This window comes from Mobula hypostoma, chromosome 20, assembly GCF_963921235.1.
Source record: "Mobula hypostoma chromosome 20, sMobHyp1.1, whole genome shotgun sequence".
Taxonomy (NCBI): Eukaryota; Metazoa; Chordata; class Chondrichthyes; order Myliobatiformes; family Myliobatidae; genus Mobula; species Mobula hypostoma.
In genome coordinates, this window is record NC_086116.1 from 34426109 (window position 1) to 34444887 (window position 18779).

At 45.2% G+C, this 18779-nt stretch overlaps 1 protein-coding gene across 4 annotated transcripts in view; it reads right to left on the reverse strand.

Moving 5' to 3' along the window:
- The window catches only part of dclre1c (DNA cross-link repair 1C, PSO2 homolog (S. cerevisiae)), a 63574-nt gene that overhangs the window by 26275 nt on the left and 18520 nt on the right, over positions 1-18779 (reverse strand). For 3 of the 4 annotated variants that reach the window (XM_063072646.1, XM_063072648.1, XM_063072650.1), the window contains 6 exons: positions 16146-16247; positions 14358-14430; positions 11068-11208; positions 6721-6822; positions 5376-5512; positions 1787-1841 (listed from right to left, as the gene is read on the reverse strand). In XM_063072646.1, coding sequence (XP_062928716.1) covers positions 1787-1841; positions 5376-5512; positions 6721-6822; positions 11068-11208; positions 14358-14430; positions 16146-16247 — 610 coding nt within the window. The remainder of the gene's footprint in view (positions 1-1786; positions 1842-5375; positions 5513-6720; positions 6823-11067; positions 11209-14357; positions 14431-16145; positions 16248-18779) is intronic. The other variant, XM_063072647.1, reaches the window with a different exon arrangement.

The window sequence follows — 18779 nt, forward strand, 5'->3', positions numbered from 1 at the left end:
TGTATTGGGTTAAAATTAGGTTCTTTCGGGTTTCTCGCTTTGTGGCTACCTGTGAGGAAGCAAATCTCAAGGCTATATAATTTATAGTCTTTGATAATAAATGTACTTTCAATCTTTGAATGTGATTGGTGAACTCTTACCTACAAATTTGAATGGAATGTCTGTTATCTGTGGTATAAGAGCAAAGCACATTGGCTTGCCATCTTCGCTTTGTTATTTTCTGCCGTTGCTACTGGACTCTTGCTACTCGCCCTTTCCAGTTCTTTTGCTCTCTTAAAATGATGGCAAAGCAGTAAGTTTTATGACTTCTGAATCAAAACATCAGAATCTAACACTTGCTAGAAATGACCATGAGCACCTGACTATACAGAAAGCTCAATGGAAACACGAAGAACAATTCCAAGTTTGATTAATGTGAAAATTAATATTCTAGAATTAAGAATATGCTTTCAGAAAAAGGGTCTCCCTTTCTATTGCTTCCCACAGAGCAGGGGTTCCCAAGCTGGGGTCCAAAGACCCTTTGCTTAATAATATTGGTCCATAGCATAAAAGTATTGTTCCATGGCCTAAAAAAGGCTGGAAACCCCTGCCACAGAGCTGATTTATTATGTCTCTCAATCTCATTCTTTCCATAACTTGGCCTGACTAATCAAGAACCTATCAGCTTCCACTTTAAATATACCCAACCACTAGGCCTCCACAGCTGTCCTTGGCATTGAATTCCACAGCTTCACCAACCTCTGGCTAAAGGAATTCCTCCTCATCTCTTTAGGATAGAGATTCTCTTGACATCTCTGTTCTTCTCGCAGAGCCCTACAGTACAGAAATTTAAGGAAGGGAGGAGGAATTTATTCTGTGGAGTACAGAGACTATATTCTCTAACCCGCCAGCTGATGGTGTAGTCATATCAGCACCAGACTTCTAGGTGAGTGGTCCAGGGTTCAAATCTGGCCAGCTCTTTGCACACTTTCCATCTGTGCTGGGTTGAGCATCGAGCTAGCAAGTCAGCCTCATAAAAAAAAAACAGACGAAGTGCTAAAGAAACTGCAAGGTTGCCGCCCGATGTGCCACAAGGCACGGACAGGTATAACAATTCTCTAAGGAGTAGTGAAAGTGGAGTCATTTTATTCAAGAACGAGTAGGAAAGATTTTTAGTCTATGGATGAGTCTTCGATTACGGGGACAAGCAGGAAAATAACAGAAGTCACAATCTGTTCACTAATTCCAATTTCTCCAACTTCCGATAACTTTTCCCCTCCCCCTTCCCTCTTCTATTCCCAACTCTGACTCTTCTCCTCACCTGACTATCACCTCACCCTGGTGGCCTTCCTCCTTCCTTTTTCCCCACGGTCCACTCTCCTCTGCTATCAGATTCCATCTTCTCCAGCCCTTCGTCTTTTCCACCTATCACCTCTCAGCTTCTTACTTCATCCCCCCTCCCCCACCAGTCTGGCTTTACCTATCACTTTCTAGCTTGTTCACCTTTCCCTTCCCCCTCTCACCTTCTCATTTTGGCATCTCCCCCCTTCCTTTCCAGTCCCGATGAGGGGTCTCGGCTTGAAGCGTTGACTGTTTATTCCTCGCTATAAAAGCTGCCTGACTTGCTGAGTTCCTCCAGCATTTTGTGTGAGTGTGTGTTGCTCTGGATTTCTAGCATCAGTCACACCCTGACTAATTGGTGGCATATTCTCAAGGGGGTGAGCGACAGTCCTACTTCCATTTCTGAGGCACAAAATGCCTCAGGAACATTAAATGAACTTGAAATTTAAAAATCTTTCTGCATTACCTCGCTGAATGAGGAGTGAAATGAGAAACAGGCCCGGTACGAACTCTCCCCAGTCCTGAAAACAACAAACACAGTAAATGGCTTTGTTTCAAATTGAGCAGATTTGTCAATTCTGTGAACTGACCAAACAACACAGACCAGTTCAACAGCATTCAAAGCATTGAGGCAGGGCGGTTTCCAGATTAAACATCTCGTGTATAGAATGGATTTTGTTTTTTTAAAATTCTAGTTGTGACCTTTCTCATAAAAAATGTAAGTATAATTTATGCTTTTGTTGTGAATGTTGCTTATCTGGTGCTGTGCCTGTGATGCTGAGGCAAGCAAGTTTTTCAGTGCATCTGTGCAGATATGGACTTGTGCAGATGACAATCAACTTGACTTTTATGTCTTTGAGAAAGGAGAACTGTACAGAGGAACAGGTCTTTCACCCACAGTGTTGTACTGATCGAATTAAACTAGTGACTAAACACCTAATTAAACTAATCCCTTCTGCCTACACAATGTCCACGTCCTTCCATTCCCGGCATACTTGCCAACCTATTCAAGACCCTCCTGAACACCTCCAACATATCTAGCTCCAACACCACCTCTGGCAGTACATTGTAGGCACCATTCGCTCTATGCTTAAATAAAAGCTTTGCCCTACGTATCTCCTTTGAACTTGCCTCCTCTCACCGTAAATGTCCTCAGGTTTGTACAAACCCTTCAAGAGGACCATAACCTTGTCATAGGGTTTGGAGTCTTGCGTGCCTCAATGCCCCGGAGAGCTTTGCTGGTTGGAGCCAGGGCTTTATGCTTTGGCGCTTGGCAGCATCACCCAGGTCAAATAAGTCAAAGGGTAGAGGTCAGACTAAGAGTGGTCCTCCGCTCCCTCCAGATCAACAACCTGGACTGGTAAAACAAAATTGTTACAAAATAGCAATGAAGAATCCTTCTACATCTGAGTGCGATGGTATTCCTGAGTCTCCATCCAGGACCTGTATGGCCAACAGCAGTGAAAAGCTGAATCGGGAAGCTACTGACACGATGAAGGAAGCCCTGAACATCACCAAAGACAGAGGACCTTCATCGCTGCCCTAAATGCTAGCAGCGTACCAGGCCAGACATGCACAAACACTTCAAGCAATACATATCAAAGTTGCTGGTGAACACAGCAGGCCATGCAACATCTCTAGGAAGAGGTACAGTCGACGTTTCGGGCCGAGACCCTTCGTCAGGACTAACTGAAAGAAGAGCTAGTAAGAGAATGAAAGTGGGAGGGGGAGGGGGAGATCCAAAATGATAGGAGAAGACAGGAGGGGGAGGGATGGAGCCAAGAGCTGGACAGGTGATAGGCAAAAGGGATATGAGAGGATCACGGGACAGGAGGCCCAGGGAGAAAGAAAAGGGGGAGAGGGGGAAAAACCCAGAGGATGGGCAAGGGGTATAGTGAAGGGGACAGAAGGAGAAAAAGGAGAGAGAGAAAAAGAATGTGTGTATATAAATAAATAAATAACGAATGGGGTACGAGGGGGAGGTGGGGCATTAGCAGAAGTTTGAGAAGTCAATGTTCATGCTATCAGGTTGGAGGCTACCCAGACGGAATACAAGGTGTTGTTCCTCCAACCTGAGTGTGGCTTCATCTTTACAGTAGAGGAGGTCGTGGATAAACCTATCAGAATGGGAATGGGATGTGGAATTAAAATGCGTGACCACTGGGAAATCCTGCTTTCTCTGGCGGACAGCGTGTAGATGTTCAGCAAAGCGGTCTCCCAGTCTGCGTCAGGTCTCGCCAATATATAGAAGGCCACATCGGGAGCACCGGACGCAGTACATCACCCCAGCCGACTCACAGGTGAAGTGTCGCCTCACCTGGAAGGACTGTTTGGGGCCCTGAAAACACTTTATCATTACCAGTATAAAGGCCTACTTTACACAGATCTCTTGCAATGTTCAGAATCCTGGCATGGTTTGGAGATCTAATGCAAAAGCAACTCCCCCACCACCCCCCCAACCTCTCTAACTGCTGCCGAGTGGAGTGTGGTGAATAGCAGTGGATGTTTCCTCCGGGTGCTCTGGTTTCCTACCACATTCCAGAGACGTACAGGTTAGGGTTAGTGAGTTATGGGCACGCTGTGTTGGCACTAGTAACACGGCAACACTGGGGTGGGGGGGGGAGGAATGCCCCCAGAACACCTTGGTCGGTGTTGGTCGTGGGCGCGAAGGACACATTTCATGGGACGTTTCGACGTAACTGTGAGAAATAAAGCTAATCTTTATTATACCTTTATTCCTACGAGACCTCAGCAGTGGTGCAGAGGTCACAAAAGTCGTTACTCCAGATTGCTTGTTGTTCATGCTGAGTCCCATATCGAGGAGCACAGCCTCAACCTCAAAACAAAGTCCACACGAGGGTTTGTGGTTTTTCAAGTTGTTCAAGTGAAAGCACCATCTGCTTAGGAATTTCTGGGTAATTTACACCAGAACAAAGCTTTATCTCGTCAATTTTCAGTTTTACCGGGATTATTGGGGGTGGTGGGGGTGGTGGGAGGGATGGCTCAGAGTCAACAATGAAGTGTTAGATTTGTGAAGCTGCTTTTCACCAAGGCATTGTGAAGATCCCTACCACTCATCATCAATCTCCTTGACCCACTACTGTCAAGAAAGAAGATACAGGAGCATCAGGACAGGGGCTGCCAGACTGGGTAACATATTCTCCCCTCAGGCTGTGAGACTAACAAATACCCTGCCACCACTGAGGTCTCCTCACTAGGACGATGAGCTGTTTACTGTGCTGTTTACCTGTGCTGTGTACTATATGCACGCAAATTAAAATATTTGAGTGACTTATTTATGGTAATATTTTGTTTATGTGCCGTGTGTGATATGCGTTTTGCGGGTGCACTGTGGTCCGGAGGAACGTTGTTTCGTTTGGTTGTATACATATTGCTTTCCAGCAACACTTTCCCTCTGAACAGCCGACCAACTTCTGCCGCCAGGATTCACCTTCAGCTCAGCAAACATAAGCTATAAATTGAACGGTCTGTAAAAATCCATCCACTCCAAGAGCCTGTACAAAGAACATTTTCTGCAAAAACTGAACGCTTTCCGTGAATCACCCCGCATGATTTAACCTTAAGTGTTCAGCAAAACAATCCAATGGTCTGTACAAGTTTTAGATTTGGAACCAGAAGTCCATAAGATACAGGAGCAGATTTAGGCCATTCGGCCCATGGAGTCTGCTCCACCATTCCAACATGGGCTGATTTATTTTTCCTCTCTTTCCCATTCTCCCCATAATCATTGACGCCCTTACTAATCAAGAACCTATCAACCTCCACTTCAGATATACCCAGTAACTTGGCCACCACAGTGGCAATAAATTCCTCCTCATCCCTGTTCAGAAAGACGTCCTTCTATTCTGAGGCTACATCCCCTGGTCCTAGACTCCCCCACCATAGGAAACATCCTCTCCATGTCCACTCTATCTAGAGCTTTCAGTAATTGAGAGCTTTCAACGAGATCCCTCCTCATTCTTCAGAGCTCTGTCGAGAACAGGCCCCGAGACATCCAACACACCTCATGCATTAAGCTGCGGCTGTATATTCACCTGACAATGACACTGGTGCTTTTCATCCTTTCCCCAAACCACATTGTGGAAGGTTTGATGGAGATGATACGAAGTGGAGTCCCATCCTTGGCCTTGATTCCACACGGAAGCCTGTTTCCGCGAGCAAAGTATTCGTCCTGGCAAAAACACCAATACACAAATTGGAAGGAGAGGTGCTTGACCATGAACATTATTATTAAAACCAGATACCCTCATAGAGTGTGCCATCAGAGAAAGCACTCTGTCCCGATGCATCACGGCTTGGTTCGCTCTGCACGTGACCACAAGAAACTGCAGAGCTGTGGACACAGACATCACGGAAACCAGCCTCCCCTCCATTGCCTCCCTCTCCACTTCTTGCAGCATCAGCAAGGCAGCCAACATAATCAAAGATCCCCCACTCACCCCCGGACATTCTCAACTCTTCTCTCCCATCGGGAAGAAGATACAAAAGCCTGAAAGCACACATCACCAATCTCAAGGACAGCTTCTATCCCACTGGTTCCTGAACGGACCTCTTGTACAGTACACTGGACTAATGGCCTCGCAATCTACCTTGTAATGATCTTGCACTTGGTCGCTGACCTGCTTTTGGTTGTTTTTACATGTGAACGCAAGAAACTGCAGAGAGCTGAGGACATAGCTCAGCACATCATAGGAGTCCCTCTATGGGCTCCATCTATACTTCTCCCTGCCTCAGTAAAGGAGCCAACATAATCAAAGACCTCACCCAGACATACGTTCTGCTCCCCACTCCAGAAGATAAATAACTCTGAAAGCATGCATCACCAGGCTCAAGGTCAGCTTCTAACTAACGGTTAATGGACTCTTGTACGATAAGATGGACTCCTGGCCTCACTGTCTCCCTCATTATGATCTTGCACCTTATGGTTTACGTGCTTTTACACTTTATTCTGCACTGTTGGTGTTACACCTACCTCAACGCACTGTGTAATGATCTGATCTGTGTGAACAGTACGCAAGACAGGTTTTTCCACTGTATCTCGGTACAGTTAACAATAATGAACCAATGAACCCTTCAACCACACATACACTAACAACAGCCTGCATTTATATCGCACGTGTCACATCCCAGACGGTTATCCAGCAGGTGTGAGTGTAAATGTAAATTTGAGCCCTAGCCAGGAAGGGATACAGAACATGGAACGTTACAGGATAGTACCAATCCTTCGGCCCATGATGTCGTTCCTGCCTTTTAACCTATTGTGAGATCAATCGAACCGTTCTCTCCCACATAGCCCTCCATTTTTCTACCATCAATGTAGGGACAGGTGGTCAGAGAAATAAGGAATAATGCAGGTAAAATCTGTTGAAGTTACTGTACCCTGGGGTATCTGCAGGCGTGAATCTGTGTCAGTCTGTCCGTTGTCACATGATATAGAATCTCTGGCATATTTTTGAACATGTCCAGCTTGTTAAGATGAACCTGGAAAAAGAAATGCAAAACAAACCCAAAAAATGTTCATTCCACAAATAGAGGGTAGAATCATGGTCTCATTTGGCTTCTTACATGAAAGGACTGACTTACTAGGAAAGGCTGAGCAGTTGAAGGTGGTAAAGCACAAGAAGTCACCTCAAAAAACACAAAGTTTTGGGGGGCTCTGATGAAGGGTCTTGGGCTGAAATGTCAGTTGTTCATTTCCCTCCCTAGATGCTGCCTGATCTGTTGAGTTCCTCCAGCATCTCTGTGTATTATCAAGATTTTCAGCATCTGCGGAATCTCTTGTGTTAATGGGTAGATGCTAAAAGGGCTCTCTCCCTAGGGGGACATGTGATGGTGGGAGGGGTGGTTTCTGGAAAAAAAAAGAGATCTATTTAAGACACCAAGGAGGATTTCCTCAGTGTAATACAGTAAGAAACTGACTTTTCGGCCTATTCTGTCTATTCCAGCCGTCTAACCCCATTTACCAGCACTTGAAGACTTCTCTATTTTGGTAATTCAAGTGCGCGACCAGGTACTTGTGAGAGAGTCTGCCACCAACTCCACAAGAACCCCTCTGTCAGTGCCTTCCTGATTCCAGTCACCTCCAGGTAAAAACATTCAGAATCAGGTTTATTACCACTGATGTATGTCGTGAAATGTGTTGTTTTGTGGCAGCAGTACAGTGCAATACACAACAAATTACTACAAGTTACAAGAAGAAATAAAAAAAAGTAGTGCAGAAACAGAAAAAAACGAGAGGTGGTGTTCATGGACCATTCAGAAATCTGATGGTCAAGGGGAAGAAGCAGTTCTTGAAACACTGAATGTGGGTCTTCAGGCTCCTGAACTTCCTCCCTGATGGTAGTAATGAGAAGATGGCATGAGGGTGAGGGTCCTTAAGATGGATGCTACTTTCTTCATAGATGGAAGCATCACCTATGAAAGATGTCCTCGATGGTGGGGAGGGTTGTGCCCATGACAGAGGTGGCTGAGTCTACAATTTTCAATGTTTTTGGTGTTCCTGTGCAGTGGTGCCTCAACACCAGATGGAGATGCAGCCAGTTAGAAAGCTCTCCACGGTACATCTGTAGAAATTTATGAGTGTCTTTTGGTGACACACCAAACCTCCTCAAACTCCTAATGAAATGTAGCCACTGGTGCACTTTCTTTGTAACTGTATCAAAATGCTAGGCCCAAGACAGATCTTCAGAGATGCTGACTCCCAGGACCTTGAGGTTGCTCACCCTTTCCACTGTAGGTCCCTCAATGAGTTTCCCTCGACTTCTCATTCCTAGTTCACAATCAATTCCTCACATCCCCTCTGAACATTTTCCACCCTACCCTATGGCCTCCAGTTTTTGTAACCTCTTACGGGAGAAATGTTTTCCAACTGATGAGTCCTGGTGAAGGGTCTCGGGTTGAAACGTTGGCTGTTGATTCATTTCCATAGACACTGCCTGACCTGCTGAGTTCAATACAGTGCAATACCTAAAAACTTGCTATAGTTTGCAATAGGAAATATGTAATAATTTGTGTAAAAAGTGAGGTGGCGTTCATAATTTATGATCCACACAGAAATCTGATGGCAATGAATTCCACAGATTCACCAAGGAATTCCTCCTAGTCTCTATTCTGAGGGAATGCTTTTCTATTCTGAGGCTGTCCCTCCTGGTCCGAGACTCTCCCACTACCGGAAACATCCTCTTCACCTGCCATCTATCCAGGCCTTTCAGCGGTGGAACCTGGATCACTGAATACCAGCAGACTTGAACTTCAGACGCACTGCATAAGGGGAGCAGGCAGGAAAGTGGAACCAAGGGCAAGATGATTAAAGTTTAAATTCCTAATCCTGGGAATAAGGAGGGAGCATTAACCCTACAGTTGTGAGGATCCCCTTTGAACATTCCCAAAGAAACACTGTGCAGTCATTGTTATCACACAGGAGGTGCAGCACTAATGCACAAAAATCTCCCACAAACCGTTAAGGACTTAATCAGCTGCTGTGGTTATAGCCTCCCCACCGGTGAGCACATCTACCCGGAGCGCTGTCGCAGGAAAGCAGCATCCATTGAGGACTCTCACCATCCAGGTCATGCTCTCTTTTTGCCGCTCCCATCAGGCAGGTGGTACCGGAGCCTCAGGACTCACTATTCCAGGTTCAGGAATAGTTATTATCCCTCAATCATCAGGCTTTTGAGTAACTTCACTCAACTTCACTTGCCTCATTACTGAAATGTTCCCACAACCAATAAAATCACTGTCAAGGATTTGTCACGCCATGTTCTTCATATTTATTGCTTATTTATAATTACTATTTTGGTTTTTTTTTATTTTTGCATTTGCAGAGTTTGTTATCTTTTGCACATTTATCCATCTTGAGTGCGGTTTTTCATTGAATCTATTGTGTTTCTTTGTATTTGCTGTGAATGCCTGCAAGGAAATGAAATGAATCTCACGGTTGTATATGGTGACAGATATGTACCTTGATAATAAATTTACTTTGAACTTCGGCATCTGTCCTCCTTTCATTACCACCATCAGGGAGAAGGTACAGGAGCTTGAAAATACACAATGTTTTATAAACAGATTCTTCCCCTCACCATTGGATTTTCGAATGGTCCTTGAACCCATAAGCACAACCTCTTCGGCATTATCTAATTATTCATTCATACTTTCATTTCCTGCTTTGAGACAACCTGGTATGACACCAACAATTCTTGCAAATTTCTATAGATGTACTTTGGAGAGCATTCTGTTCTGTTGCATCACTGTCTGGTGTGGAGGATCGCAAGAGGCTGCAGCGAGTTATGGATTCATCCATCTTCATCACGGGCACAACGCTCCCCAACGTTGAGGACATCTTCAACAGGCGATGCCTCAAGAAGGTGGCATCCATCATTAAGGACCCTCACCACCCAGGACATGGATTGAACCCATGAACACTACCTCACTACTTTTTTTTATTTCTATTTTTGCATTACTTATTAAAATATATATATATATTCCCAAAGGCTGTTGTGCAGCTGAATAATGCTACACCCCGGCTTGCTAATGGTCTTTGAGTGTTATGGATAATCAAAGTCACTTGTAATTATGGGATTTTTGTTCCATAAGCCGTACCGCATGAATTATAAATATCTGTTTTGCACAGACTGAGTAGCAGCACAATCTCATTGTCTTCAGCAATGACAATGAAGTTCTATTCTATTAGAACAGAGATGAGGAGGAATTTCTTGAGCCAGAGGGTGATGAATTTGTGGAATTCATTGCCACATCAGATTTCTGAATGGATTAATCAGGAACCCATGGACACTACCGCACTTCTTGCATTACTGCTTTTTAAAATATTTCTTATTGCAACTTAGAGTAGTTTTTAATGTTTTGCACTGTACTGCTGCCACAAAACAACAAATTATACAACATGTCAGTGATAATATCCTGGTTCTGATTCTCAATGGGCATATTTAAAGCAGAGGTTGATAGGTTGTTGATTAGTTAGGGCTCCAAAAGGTTGTAGGAGAAAGCAGGAGGATGTGGTTAAGAGGGATAATAAATCAGCCATGATAGAATGGCAGAACAGATGGGCCAAATGGCCTAATTATGTTCCTATGTCTTATGGTCTTAAATTGTAGACCACCTTTAAACCAGGTGGTTAACAACAGTATTGTGTAAAAGTCTTACAAACATAAAAAAAATTCTGTAAAGCAAAAATGCTTTCAAAAATAATGAAAAGTTTCTAAATATCAAAAAATTACTATAAAGAGCAGTAAACAGTAATAAACTAAATCAAATCAATATTTCCTGCAACCATCCTTTTCCTTTAAAACTGCATCAATTCTCTTAGGTACACTTTTATAAGAAAATCAGCTGTTAGGTTGTTCCAAGCATCTTGGAGAACTTGCCACAGTTCTCTGCAGGTTTTGGCTGTCTTGTTGCTTCTGTCTCTCCAGCTAGTCCCAGACAGCCTCAGTGATACTGAGATTAGAGCTCTGTGGAGGCCATACTATCTGAAACCACCTAAAAAGTCTAGGGTGCCTAAGACTTTTGCACAGTACTGGAAACCTGGGTTCAGATGGTTACCAAACGTAGGTCTACCCTGGATTTCAATACTCCAATCTCTGAAGGGGACCTTCTGACTTGGATGTTCCACATTAAACCCATGATGACGTCAAGCACAGAGTTGATGACAAAATGCAACAATTCAGCCCTTCAACCCTGAATCTGAATGACACAGTACAAACCACTCACCTGGACACCAAACTCCTCACTGAGGTGAGTAAAGAGATACTCGTACCCGTAGGCAGCTTTGCAGTTTAGCCACACCACGTTGTAGGGACTGAGTGTGATCCAGCTTCCAACCAACTCCAGAATTCCATTCAGACACTCCTCCTGGGGTCGAACATCAGACCATCAGTTAGATCCACGAAGATCTCCAACTGTTAACAATGTAATGCTGATACTTTGTAAGGCATTGACCACACCGCACTTGGAGCATTGTGAGTAGCTTTGGGTCCTTTGAGTAAGAAAGGGCATGCTAGCATTGGAGAGGGTCCAGAGCAGGTTCACAAGAATGATCCCAGGAATGAAAAGGGTTAATGTATGAAGAGTGTTTGATGGCTCTGGGTCAGTACTTGCTGGAGTTCAGAAGAATGGGGGGGATCTTAATGTACCCTATTGAATATTGTAAGTCCTAGATAGAGAGGATGTAGAGAGTATATTTCCTATCATGGGGGAGTCTAGGATCAGAGGGTACAGCCTCAGAATAAAGGCTCCCTTTAGAACAGAGATGAGGAGAAATTTCTTTAGCCAGTGGGTGGTGAATGTGTGGAATTCATTACCACAGACAGCTGTGCAGGCCAAGTCATTGGGTATATTGAAAGCAAAGGTGGATAGGTTCTTGATTAGTAAGGGTGTCAAAGGTTATCAGGAGAATCAGGAGAATGGGGTTGCGAGGGATAATACATCAGCCATGATGGAATGGCTGAGCAGATTCAATAGGATGAATGGCCTAATTTGGCTCTTATGTTCTTAGGGTCTTTCATAAACATTCTGCACAGTTCATCAGCAATATGAGTGCAGAAAACTCACAAAGAGCAGCACAAACACAAGAGATTCTGCAGTTGGTGGAAATCCAAGCAACACACACACAAAATGCTGGAGGAACTCAGCAAGTCAGGTAGCATCTATGGAGGGGAATAAACAGGCAGGCAGAGACCCTTCATCAATTTATAAGGAGCAGCAGTCTCCATCAGAATCCAGATTCAGAGACGCAAGCTCTCATAGACAAAGGGTACAGAAATAGTCCCCTCAACCCACCATGGCTGTGTTGAACATGAAACACCTATGTTTTGGGCAAACCCTCCAGCAGTACCACTTTTTACAAAATACAGAACATAGTCAGCATAGGCTGTGCAATGTTGTGCCAACTTTCTAACCTACTCCACAATCAATATTACCCTTGCCTCCTATACAGACCACAGCCCTCCATTTCTCTGTCATTCATGTGCCTATCTAAATAAATAAAAGGCATCCGTTAGTCTTGCAAGACCATGGATCTGCGCCTGGAAAGTCTCACTCTCCAGGGCGCAGGCCTGGGCAAGGTTGTATGGAAGACCAGCAGTTGCCTATGCTGCAAGTCTCCCCTCTCCACGACACCAATGTTGTCCAAGGGAGGGGCTTTAGGACCCATACAGCTTGGCACCGGTGTCGTCGCAGAGCAATGTGTGATTAAGTGCCTTGCTCAAGGACACAACACGTTCCCTCGGCTGGGGCTCGAACTCACGACCTATCTAAGAGTCCATTAAACGTCCCGAACACATCTGCTTCTACCACCTCCCCTGGCAGTGATTTCCAGGCACCTAAAAACCCCCCCTCATACCTTGCTCCACTCAACTTAAATGAATGTCCTCTGGTATTAACCATTGCCGTCCTGGAGAGAAAGGTGTTGGCTATCCACTCAATCTATGCCTCTCATCGGTGCACCTCTTTTGCATCAGCTCTCATCCTCCTCCACTCAAAAAAATATAGCTTTAGCCCACCAACCAATCCTCATAAAGCATGCTTTTTAATCCAGGCAGCATCCTAGTAGATCTCCTCTGCATCCTCTCTGAAGTTTCCAAATCCTTCCTACAATAAGGTGACCAGAACTGAACACAATACTCCAAGTTTGGTCTAACCAGGGTTTTATAGAGCTGCAACATTATCTTGCGGCTCTTGACCTCAATCCTGGGCTAATGAAGGCCAACGCACAAATGCCTTCTGAACCACCCTATCAACTTGCGTAGCAACTTTGGGGGATCTTTGGATGTAGATCCTAAGATCCTTCTGTTCCTCTACATTGTTAATGGCAATTAAGAATCCTGCCATTAACCTTGCAACCTTCCAAGTTCAACCTTCCAAAGTGAATTATTTCACACTCTGGGTTGAACTCCATCTGCCACTTCTCAGCCCAGCTCCACTTTCTGTCAATGTCCTGTTGTAACCTGTGACATCCTTCTACACTATCCACAACACCACCAACCTTTGTCTCACTTGCTTTCTTCTTACACTTCCATCAATTGCCCCCAGATCCCACCACTCCCGCACACACTGTTGACGATTTAGTGGTCAATTAATCTTCCAGTCTGCACAGTGGCATGATGTTGTCCTGGCCCTTCAACCTACTAAGATCAATTGAACCCTTCTTTCTTACATAACCCTCCACTTTTCCGTCATCCATGTGCCTATCTAAAAGTCTCTTAACTGATGTATAAGCCTCTACTATCATTCCAGCAGCAAGTTCCACACGCTTACTACTCTGTGTAAAAAAAAAACGTACCTCTGACATCCCCCCTATACAATCCTCCAATCACCCTAAAACTATGCCCTTTTCGTGTTAGCCATATCTACCCTGGGAGAACGTCTCTGGCTGTCCACTCCATCTACGCCCCTCATCATCTCTATCAAGTCTCCTCTCATCCTCCTTCACTCCAAAGGGAAAAGCCCTCATCCGTGCAATGAAGGTTGACAGGAAGTTATGTAAAATGAGTTTCAAATTCAATTAGCTCTTCAGCAAAATAAAATCATTAACTCCTGCACGTCACCCCTTGGTTGAGCTGCAGAACCAAATGATAGAAATAGGCCACTCAGCCCATCTAGGCCACATAATCATTTCAATAACGTCATTAATTCTAAATGGACAGCATGTTTTCTGCACGGGCTGATAAGAAATCTTAAATCCAATAGATTATAATCCTTCACTAGGATTTCTGTTGGGGTCAATGATTTGTCAGAGTGGACAGCCAGAGGTTTTTATCCCAGGAATTGAACCCCAGTCTCAGGAACTCATCAGGTCAGGTAGTGTCTACAGAGAGGATAAATAGTCGACGTTTTGGGCCAAGACCTTTCATCGGGGAAAGTCAACTGTTTATTCCCCGGAATAGATGCTGACTGACCTGCTGAGTTCCTCCAGCATTTTACGTGTGTTGGTCTGGATTTCCAGCATCTGCAAAATATCGCGCCTAGGAGCAGGATTTGGGTAAAATCTGGTGAACACTCACCCTGCTTGGGATTTGGTAGAATCGTGGGTCACAAAATGTTGTGTCTAAATACACCGTCGATATGTCTTTCACTCTGTGGCAGAAGAATGATAGAGCTGAAACAACCATTTGGTCTATCAATTTCATACTAGCTCCTAGTTAGTTATTGTCTATCACCATGTTTGCTCTTTCAAATCACATACTGCATACTGGGGAACTTCATCTCTACCTGGTACAGAGGGGCCACATTGGTAGTGGTTGGCAGGTTGCTTTACAGTACCAGCGACCTGGGTTCAATTCCCTCTGCTGTCTGTAAGGAGTTTGTACATTTTTCCCATGACTACGGTTTCCTCCCACATTCTAAAGACGTACCCGTCAGTAGGTTAATTGGTCATTGTAAATTGTCCCTGATTAGTCTAGTGTTAAATCAGGGATTGCTGGGTAGTGTAGTTGTTAGAGCCGGAAGGACCTATTCTGACTGCATCTCAATAATTTTTTTTTTAACTGGCTGCAGAGAGTTTTCAACTAAGCAAATTCCATCACAGGCACTAGCATCCTCACTATTGAGGATAATCTTCAATAGGTAATGCATCAAAAAGGTGACATCCATCATTAAGGACCCTCATCACCCAGGACATGCCCTCTTCTCATTGCTACCATCAGGAAGGAGGTACAGGAGCCTGAAGACACACACTCAACGATTCAGGAACAGTTTCTTCCCCCTCTGCCATCAGATTTCTGAACTGTCCATGACCCCATGAAAGTTACTGTACTATTTGCTCTGTTTTAACACTATTTATTTTAAAATATTTCTTATTGTAATTTATGGGACGTATGGGGTGTCCAGGGAGGGGTAGCATCCCCATAAAGGGGCTTGTCGTGTCCAATCAGGGCAGCTCACCCACCAAACACTCAGCTTCCACCTGTGGCTCCAAGTAGCTGTTTGCATGCGACAGCGGCCACGCTCTGGTACACCGCTACAACAGGCAGGCTAAACCAGGTGAGGTTAGCCGGTGGCTTCGTAACCCCAGCGAGATAGGGACACGCCTGCCCTAGCACGCAAAGTCAGTTCTGGCGGACTGGGGGGATGAGATCTACAGTGAGACCCAACAGCCAGGAAGGTGGTTCTGCAACGCTCCGTGGAGAGTGAAGGGCATGACAAGGCACAGAAGATGTCATGGTCATCCACTGCAGCCAAGGAAGACCCCAGTTTGTGACACTTGTTCGTACCACTGGACCCAGACTTCTGAGATCAAGAGGGGAACTGCTCCTGTGAAATTGCTTTTCCACTTAAAAAATTCTCCTGCACAGGTTTCATGTAGTCGTTAGACACGATGGACAACCACCAACTGTAACTTATAATAATTTTTTTATGTATTACACTGTACTACTTCTGCAAAACAAGAGATTCCACAACATATTTCAGTGATAATAAGTCTGATTCTGACTACTGGGTCAGTTTACTTCAGGTCTCACCGATGTGCACCAGGAGCACCAGATACAATAGACGATGCTCACGTACTTGCAAGAGAAGTGTCACCTCACTCAGAAGGACTGCTTGGGGTCCTGAATGGCGGTGAGGGAGCTGGTGTAGGGGCATGAGTAGCGCTGTAAAAGGTGGTATTTCAGCAGAAAAAAAGTAGGTATCTCCCTCATTAATATCAGACGCTCAGCTCCACAGCCCCTTTGGCATCATGGTCAGTACAGGCACTGTGGGCTGAAGGGCCTGTGCCATGTTGTACATCTGCACACCATTTGAAGGAGTCACAGTGCGACTGGTCGCAAGGCAAAAGAAATGTATTGCTTTACCTGCCTCCTGAATGCAGGAACTCGAAACGAGCTGCTTCCCCTTTAGCCAATCGGAAGTCTCCTGTGTACAGTACAGTGCCACCCATCCCTTCAAACAGGAACCTGCAGCAGGAGGTTAATAGTTTATTGTCACACGTACTGAGATATATTGAAAGACTTTTGTTCACATTTCATCGAGATCAGTCCGTACACAAGTTGGTACCAATTAAGGCCCTCCGCTGTTTGGGGTCAACCATGGATAATGTGTCCTAGCTGTCTACGTGATACGCAAGCCAGGATGGTATGACACAGAGAGCAAGCTGTTGCCAATGCAGCAGGCTACCCTCTCCACACAACTGATGAATCCAAAGGCAGACACCGAGATGGTTTGGCACCTATGGCATTGCAGGAGCTGCCAGTCAGTGTTAAACTCAACTGAGGACTGCCTTCGGGACTCCATCTCTGGACTCCCCCCCCGCCCCGCCCCGGGGTTTAATCCCAAAGCCTTCCCCATGAGTGGGTATAACTGCAAGGCAGCGGATGTTTGAGATCAGAGTTTTCCTTCTCCCAGGTGAGCTGATGTGCTGCGTCTGCCCGAACCGACTGGTTTTAGGTGCCAGCCTTTGCCCCTTTTCCTGTCAGGAGAAACTGTTCTACTAGGTTTAGTTGCTAAGCAACATGTGAAGGCCAGGAGTTGGACCTGGTTGTCAGAGGCTAGTTGAGATGCATACCATTTAATAAGGAGTGGGAGCTTATCCCCACTCCCACCCCGTCCATCCCCACTATGACAACCTTAAGGAACAAGGTAGCTAAAGGAAAACAATAACACAATGTACTAAATGGGACAACACGGGAATCGGCCTGTTGGCCCGTGATGTTGTGCTGGACTAGTAATTAAATGCCAAACTAGTCCCTTCTGCCCACACATAATCCATATCCCTCCATTCTCCGCATAGTCACCTGTCAATCTAAGAGCTTCTTTAAAGGATCAAATGTCCGTGTGAGGAGGAGGCACACGGGCCAGTGAGTCTGAATTCAGGGTCCCATCGTAAGACCACAATCATCAGCCGATACTGAATCGGCAATCTAAAAGTTGAAACCCAAGGCCGAAGCCTGAAGACTGGAGGTCTGTCCTGGAGTTGGAGGCCCAAACTGGAGACCAGATGCTTGTCCTGCAGTTGGAGGCCTGACTGTGTGTGTGAGAGGGAGGGAGGGAGTGAAGGAGGAAAGGGGGCTTGCTTTGCCTTTGTTGTTTTATTGCTTATTGAGTTCTGCGTTGTTCTGCCAAGCATTGTGGGAATGCTTTGTTGGTGCCAGAATGTGTGGCAACACTGCACATCCCTAGTTGTGTTGGATGTTAATGCAAATGATGCATTTCACTGTACAGGTGAAATGTATACGTGATAAATGAAACTGAATACAGTGTTAACAGTTATAAAAAAAATTACAGTACAGGTAGACAAATAAAGTGCAAAGGTCACAACAAGGTAGATTGAAAGGTCAAGGGTTCATCTTTAACATACAAGAGGTCCATCTGAGAGTCTTATAACAGTGGGTTACTGTCCTTGAGGCTGGTGGTACTTGCTCCCAGCTTTTGCATCTTCTGCCCAACGGAGGGGTGGGGGGAGGGAAGAAAAGAGCTTGTCTACACGGAGTATTGTCGCAGGAAAGCAGCATTCATCACCAGGTCACGCTCTCTTCTCGCTGCTACCATCAGGAAGAAAGTACAGAATCATCAGGACCCACACCATCAGGTTCAGGAACAGTTATTACCCCTCAACCATCAGGCTTTTGAACCAAAGGGGATAACTTCACTTGCCCCATCATTGAAATGTCCCCATAATCTACGGACTCACTTTCAAGAACTCTTCATCTGATATTCTCAATATTTATCATTATTGCATAAACGACATCTCGGAAATAACAGCAACACAGCATCATAGTTCCATGCTGAATACCATCCCTTGACTCTTTCCCCTTTAACAAGTCAGGAATGTGATGGGAAACTGTCCGCTTGCCTGGCCAAATGCACATCCAACAACTTCTCAAGGAGCACATCAGCAAAGATCCACAACACATCCACCACTGTACACGTTCGTTCCGTCCATCACCAATGCACAGTGGCTACAGTAAGCACCATCTACAAAATGCCTTGCAGCTACTCACCCAGGTTACTCCAACAGCACCTCACATACTCTTTGGACATGAGGGTCAGTGACCTCACCTCTCTCAGGTGGGCAAGTCCTGGGGTCAAATGTCTATGCAAATCTGAAGATCAGACTCCGTTGACAGCAAAATTCAAAGCTCAAAGTTTGAAGACCAAAGTAGTCAAATTCAGAGGTCAGGAGTCTGATGGTCAAGGCCTGGGTTGGCGAGTTCAGAAGTCAGAGGCCTAATAGTCAAAGCCCTGGATCGGTGAGCTCGGAGGTTAAGGGAAGATTGGTCAAAGCCAAGTCAGCGAACTCAGAAGTCAAGACCCAATGGTCAAAGCTCTGCGTCGACGAGTTCAAAAGTCAAGGCACAATGGTCAAAGGCCTGGCTCAGTAGGTAGAGAGGTTAGAGACCTGATGATCAAAACCCTGGGTTAGCAAGTTCAGATGTCGAGACCCAATGGTCAAAACCCTGGGTCAGTGAGTTCAGATGTCGAGACCCAAC